This window comes from Nelumbo lutea, chromosome 1 (assembly GCF_056320005.1).
Source record: "Nelumbo lutea isolate HS-2025 chromosome 1, American lotus-T2T, whole genome shotgun sequence".
NCBI lineage: Eukaryota > Viridiplantae > Streptophyta > Magnoliopsida > Proteales > Nelumbonaceae > Nelumbo > Nelumbo lutea.
This window is the reverse complement of record NC_142684.1, coordinates 10,399,384-10,406,611: the sequence shown is the minus strand read 5'-3', so window position 1 is coordinate 10,406,611 and position 7,228 is coordinate 10,399,384. Positions and strand designations below refer to the sequence as shown.

The following is a 7,228-nucleotide window of genomic DNA, read 5'->3' as shown; positions in this document are numbered from 1 at the left end:
AATACACTTCATCATCACAAACTTCTTCCTCCTCCCTTTCTACTACGTTAACTGCTTTTCTCTTGGGACAATCATTGGACCTATGCCCAACCTCATTACACTTGAAACACTTAAAAGGAACAGGTTTTGCATTAGGATTAATGTTTTTATGAGGGTTTGAAGTGTTACCTCGAGTGCTTCCTCCCGTTGCAGCCTTATTGGTGTTAGCTACATTAGGCGAGTTGGGAAGTTGCACCCCTTGAGTTGGCTTGCCCTTATCAGCCGCTGCTTGCCTATTGTCATTCCCACTATACCGTCAATAATTGTCAGCCCGAGTCCTCTCTTGAGACATTAACTCAGCTTTCAAAGCTAAGTTCCTCGCTTCCTGTACACTCATAGACATCTGGACTCCAATCTTGTCTCGAATAGCGGGCTTCAAACTACTCAAATAACGAGTTGCTTGTTGATTGTCACTTTCTGACAGTTGCTTTCTCTCGGCCAGTCTCAAAAACTCCGAGGTGTACTCATTTACACTCATTCCCTATGCACATCTTTTATACGATTCAAACATATATTGTTCGTAATCAGGAGGCAAAAACCTACCTCTTATTAATTGTTTCATACGTCTCCATGTTCAAACTAGACCTCTTTCTTCTCTAATCCGAGTCTCCCTCATTCGTTCCCATCAGACAGATGCTCCTCCCTTTAATCGAAAAGTTACTAGTTTCACCATTCTCTCTTCCGGGATCTCCATGTACTCAAAGAAACGATCTACCTCGGTAATCCAATCTAGAAGACCCTCTATATCCAGATCTCCACTAAAAGTAGGGATATCCACTTTTAGTTTAAACTCATCATCATTCCGATGGCGATTAAAATTGTCATGATATCGCCAATTCCTACCAGTCTTACCATCACCGGGATTAACTGGAGCAACGCCGAACTCTAACTCATCATCGCTATCATCATCAATAATAGGGTTCCTTGGTAATTGATGTATAGGATCAATGATTGTTCTACTGTGGTTATCTCTTCTAGTTTGATTCAATGCACTGTTCCCGTTCCTTGGAACATCCTCTCGCAACACAGTCCGTAGTTGTCCAGCGATCTCTGTCAACTGTTGTTCAATGTTACAAGTTGTTGTTCACTGCTCTTCGATTGCTCTCCAAATAGCTTGTAACCCCTGATCTCCGTCACGAGGTTGGTTGCGACTACTACCATCTTGGTTGGCCATCTGATTGGGCGAACTCCCGGTCTGATACCACCTGGCGCAACGTAAGGCTCTCTAACAAAGACGATTTCACGAGCAAAACTTACGTTCGAGTTTTAGTCTAGAAACCGATAACACTCACAAAGAATATTATGCGTACAACTTCAATAGTAGATTAAAGTTGATAAAGAAAGTATTGTTCTTCTTTAATACCTAAAACAGAAGAATTTACAATGTGCCAAAATAATGCCAAACTTGTAAATATTAGATAGCCAAAGTAAGTATAACTTAGCATGATTTCGATAACCATCATCCGACGCTGGGTAACATAAGGATTCCTCTCTAAGACTGAACTGGCGCCGGTTCAGTTCGGTCACAGGGTCGGTTAAGAATAGGCACTCTTTGCAAGAAGCTTGTGGTATAGGAAAAAAGCTCCCTCTTTCTAGCCGAAAGGGTTGCCCTTCTAAAAGCCTTCATTTCAATGGGGAGGCAAGGTAAAGAAAAGCATAAATTTAATTAAATGGGACACTCTTTGCAAGTCCAAGCTGAATGGTAGTTGGGGATTGAAAAAGTTATAGTGGGTAACTTTTGACTCAAGTGGATAATTGTGGGTCAAAGTAGTAAAAAATGAATATACAAAAAATAATAATTTCTAGTTTATCAAGCCGAAAAAGAACATCTCTTGGGCCTGAAGAGGCATTCTTGAAATCAGAGATATCCTTAAGCAGGGAAGTGGATGAAAATTGGATAATGGCCAATCTATTGATTTCTGGAATGATATATGGGTGGGAAATTCCCCTCTACAAAGTACTAGGGAGTCAAGCCAAGATATCCAAAATCAAAAGGTGTGTGACTTTATTAAGGATGATAAGATGTGGGATAAAGAAAAAATAATAAAGATTCTCCCCCAAAATTTAGGGGAAAGAATCAAAGTTATCCCCATCCCAGTTAGGAATGAATGTGATTCCATGATTTGGAAACCAGATCCCAAAGGTAAGTACTCGATAAATATTCCTTATAAGCTAATGGAAGGTGATTGGGATCACACTAATTCCTATGGGGTCTAGGAAGTATTTGGAAATTGAACTGTCCACAAAGGGTTATTTTCTTCCTTTACCTGTGCTTAAAAAGGAAAATTTTAACAAGAGCATGGCTAAGGATTTGGGGCCTAAGAATTGAAGCTGAATGTCCATTCTATTGCGAGGAAGAAGATGCTAAACACATCTTCCTCTACTGTTGGGATTCAAGTCTTATTTGGGTTACCTTGGGGCATACCAACCTCCTTCCGATACTAAATGAAAACTTGTTGGAGTGGTGGAATAGAATTCGAACAGATAATACCACACAAAACATTAGGATGGAAAAGTTAGGGTTTAACTTTGGAATATATGGAAGAGGAGAAATGAGAAAACTTTTAATAATAAGAACATTCCCCCTTGCATAATGGGGGAAAAGGTTAGAACTGATCTATATGAATTTACCAACTTCTTCTCCTATGTGAATAAACATGGGAAAAAGGAAAAGGTAAATCTATCAATGGGCTGGGTGAAACTGCTTAATGGGGAACTAAAAATCAAGTTTGATGCATCTTGGAAGATAAGCGGAAAAAGTGCGCTATGAGCTATTATGAGAAATGAGTTTGGTCAAGCCTTATGTTATAGTTTTAGAGATATAGGGGAGTGTTCAATAAATGAAAGCTTGGGTGGCCATTGAAGCCCATGAAAGCTTGCAGGTTTCCTCATCATAAACTTGTCATTGAAGGTGATTCAAGTCTTATTATTAACTTTCTATGTGGAAGGATGGAGCCCCCTGGAACATCAACAACTTCATCAAAGTCTGTATGGACATTAAACAACTAAATTGTAAGGCTGTAAAACGCTTTTAGGATAGATTTTGTACGTAAGGCACAGTTTGGAATGAGTGTAAATATATATATTTACAGTATAAATATAAGGTTTAGAAATTCTGTATACAAGCATTTGCAGTCTACATATTTGCATTTGCACTCTTTCCAAACTAAGCCTAAAGCCTAATGTTCCATTTCTTGGCATTGCAAATTTTATTTGTGCTGAAGTGAATATATGGGAGTGCAAATAGGCTGAGTGTAAATTCTGGTTTATTTTTGCTTTAGGTTTTACTTCCTTTTATTTGTTTGTATGGAGTAAAACAGAAAGTAGTATGATATATTCCCCACTTTAGATAAAAGAGAATGAAGGCAAGAGGAAGGCTATTTATCTAGGAGTAAGGGAGGAAGTAAAATGACATTGTCCCCATTTTATTTTAGAGATAATTAGGGTATAAATTTAGCATCATATAGGAGTACAAATTATACTTACAAACAAACAAACAAATGCAAAATTAAGCTGTGTAAAAACAAATAGAGTCCAAGCCATCCTAAGTTAGTAGATTCCTCTTAATGATCACAATCACAAAATAAATATAGCAATACTAAATAGTTTCCTTTTCCATTAAATAAGCATTCCCATTCTCCTTCGGTAGTACAAGAATGAAGAGCAATTATGGTATCTACTACACTGCTATTTGTAGAAAGCTCCTGGTGTTAATCTGGGTATTTATGTATTTTCCCTATAGTCTATAGTCTATAGACAGCTTGTTGGTTCAACGACACCAGAAGCTTTTCCTCCAGCATTGCTACAAAATGATTTGGCAGCTTGATTTTCAATTGCATAGGTGAGCCTTACATCTTCCATCGTGATCCCGGTACATGGGTTCTTTGGGCTGCAGTTGAATTTCACAGCTACTTGTGTTGCTGATGTTCCTTGGATGTTCTTGTATGTCACCTCACTGATTTGTATGCCTGACACCTGTAAAAACCCCATAAATAGGCATTTAAATAATAACATTTTGAAAACCCATATTATCTTTTAATATAGATAATAAAATAATGGACCCGGAAGCCCATTTCTGGGCCCAACTCAAGGCTGTCATTTTTGGAGAGAGATTTTTTACCAAAATACCCTTATAATACTGTACCTGATGTGGGCAATTTTCACCATGAGGGCAGTAATTTTGGTCGATTATGATGGGGTTTTCCACATTGTTCATGATGGCGTGCTCAAAAAGGACTCCTTTTACAAATCCATTACTGGGTCTTGCCCATGTCTTAATCCTCAGCCCATTATCAGTACCAGACAAAGTAACAGTTTTAACTGTCACGTTCTGGACGCCTGCTTCTTTGAGCTCCTTGCCAAGGCTTCCAATGCTGCAGCAAGGGAATCCCCACACAAACGTCAACCCTATATTCCTACAAAGTGATGATGAATCATACATAGTAAGTAGTTTAAATACATTGATCTAATTAATCTAACCTGATGCCATGCCCTGGTCCACATGCAATGTTCTCTATCCACAAGTTGGTAGTACCGGGGCCAATAGAGATGCAGTCGTCGCCGGTCTTGATGTTAGAGCTCTGGATCGTGACAGCCGACGATGATTCAACATGAATGCCATCAGTGTTCGGGCTGTTTCCTGAGGCTGCAATCTTCACCCCTTGCACATTGACATTCTGGCAATCATCGATCACAATGTGGTATAACTGGCTATTTATCGATGATAATCCATTGATCGCAATGTTCTTTGAATTTGTAATGGTTAGAGACTGCACTAGCAACCCACAAACAAAGAAGAAAAAGAAGTGTCAATATGTGTTATGGGCTTCATGCTAGGTCTGGAATTCAGAGGTCAGTTGAACATTTTCTTGTTATTCTTATCAAGTTTTCTAAGGAAAAGGTTCTACTGGGAGGGTCATTGCAGAAGAAATCTAAACAACTCAAGACTCTTCTACATGGCAATTTATTGGACCCAGAAAGCCTAATTAGCGATCCTCTATCTATGGGACAGATATCAGTCTGGACTATGTATATATAAATTCCTACTTTGGAGGATTTATTTAATAAAATTAAACAAACTAAATTAATACAGTATATGAATAGACTAATTTCCTTGTTCATTCCCTGTTAAAGATATATGTGAATATAATGGACTCTGTGGAGTGAACATGCATGTGGCCAATACAAAAATTAAGGTCTTTCATTCGATGGATAGTATTAGTGCTGGATGCATCGCTGGACACGTAGGCAGAGCCCTGTTGACAGCCCAATCTGTCGATGGACAGCCAAATTAAGTTTTCTCTCTCCAACCAGGATAATTATATTTATAGCTAGGTAGGGTCACTAATTAAGAGAAAGAAGCTAATTCACTCCATGAAGCTCTATCACTTCACTGTTTCACTACTCTCCTTTCAGAAAATACTAAAGAATATTTTCGGGCAAACTTGGAATCACGTACACACGACAGAAATGAGAACTTAATTAGTTGTTAGCTATTATCAACTTACCCTGGCTCCGTTCGGGCAACTCTTCCCGGCAGCCTTGCAAGCCCACAGGGCAGATCCTTGCCCATCAAGGGTCCCTCCGTAGATTGAAACCCCATTGACGTCCCGGAAGGAAAGCCAGTAACCGGAGCTACCAAGGACACGGTAGGCGGAGGGGGCCACGAGTGTCCCGTCCAAACGTATTGTGATGTCGTTGTTCTTGCATTGGCCGCTGAACACTGCATGATTGAGTAAGTATCTCCCCGGTGGGACATAGATCATGGCGGAACTGACCGAACCGCAAGCCCCAGCCCATGCTTTGAGGAATGCAGGAGTTGAGTCAGTTTTGCCATCGGCTTTGGCTCCAAAGCTGGCTACATTGTAAGTTGCAGCTTCAGATGTTGAATAGATGAATACGTAGATAAGTGAGAGAAGAAAATTAATGGTGGGTTTCGACATTTTGATTGAGAGAGAGGAAGAGGATGAGCCGAACTATGTGAGAGGAGGATATCAGAAAGTCGACCCAAATTAATGATCGATCGAGAAACTTTGGATGATTTGTTAAGCTGTGTAGGAGAGAGAGATGAGAGAAAGTTAGAGAGCGTCGGGCTATTTATAAGATTTACCAAGGGGTTGGAGATGGGCACAAGCCAAAGCAAATTGGGTGGATTTGAATATATAAATCAGAGAAATATAACAAATTAAGTAGCTTTCATTCATGTTACGTATAGTAAATAGTTCAATAAGAACATGTCCTCCTTATGTAAGCCATTTGTTAGTTGTAGTTGATCTTAGTGAATTAATGGTGCCCCACAGGATCTAGAGTTTCATGTTATATGTGGACTGATTGATAATGGCGTGTGGGATTTGTCAAACAACCCACGTATTACCAAAAGAAGAAACTAGAGGAGATCTCAAACTCTTGTTCTCCTAAAAGCTAGCTAGCTTAATATAGGATGGTGGCACCAAAAAATTAATTGTTACATCTTTAATATTGTTTGTAGTTGTAGGACATTTAGTTAGAGTAAATAGCACTGTAGCTCTAGCACATTGAAGGTAATAGACTTCTTTTGCTTTTTCGATCGATAATTATATCTATCTATCTATATATATATATATATATATATATGAAATTTTATGAGTGTATGTATGTATGCATTTATCCTTTGGATGTATTATGAATTCTAATTTTGTTAATTAACATTGGAGGGCATCAACTAGTGATGGAAACCCCAGTACAGCCCGTCAATGGACTCCAAAAGTGTGATATCTAAATATTTGACTCCAAATCCGATTATCTCATAACCCAGATGTGGATGTTAGGCTTGCATCCAATTAACAATTAGATCGGATGCTGATTTTTAACCCATCCAATCAGATTAAAATATGAATCTAATAAAATATTAGATACTATATACTATAGTATAATTATGTAATATATATAGATAATATATATAATTATATAAAATTTATAAATAATAAATTTAACCTTTTATATTTGTATACATTTTTTATATATGTATAAGTTAAAAAATTATTATTATTTTTTTATTGTTTGTCATTTTAAACACAATTATAATGGATGCAGATTAAATCCTAAATTATGTTTGGACTTGGTCTGGATTCAAATCCAAGGATTTGATAATCAGACCAGATGCGAATTTAACTGAATCCGATTGATTTACAGCCCTAATTTTGGTTTTATA

The 7,228-nt window shown here is 38.0% G+C and overlaps 1 protein-coding gene across 1 annotated transcript; it reads right to left on the bottom strand.

Moving 5' to 3' along the window:
- Positions 1-3,602: 3,602 nt before the first annotated feature.
- On the bottom strand, positions 3,603-6,107 carry LOC148873475 (polygalacturonase-like). Its single transcript, XM_088964458.1, has 4 exons — positions 5,547-6,107; positions 4,519-4,808; positions 4,184-4,412; positions 3,603-4,014 (listed from the first exon to the last, which is right to left on the bottom strand). The coding sequence occupies exons 1-4, from the start codon at positions 5,979-5,981 to the stop codon at positions 3,790-3,792; spliced, it is 1,179 nt and encodes a 392-aa protein (XP_088820584.1). The 5' UTR covers positions 5,982-6,107; the 3' UTR covers positions 3,603-3,789.
- Between the last annotated feature and the right edge of the window lie 1,121 nt (positions 6,108-7,228).

Bases quoted from the DNA above. Each gene is read 5' to 3' on its own strand.
- LOC148873475 (XM_088964458.1), bottom strand. From the start codon at position 5,981: ATGTCGAAACCCACCATTAATTTTCTTCTCTCACTTATCTACGTATTC. The intron at 4,413-4,518 runs GTTAGATTAATT...CCCTTGCTGCAG, and splicing joins GGACCAGGGCATGGCATCAG to CATTGGAAGCCTTGGCAAGG. The intron at 4,015-4,183 runs GTACAGTATTAT...GGGTTTTTACAG, and splicing joins GTGAAAATTGCCCACATCAG to GTGTCAGGCATACAAATCAG.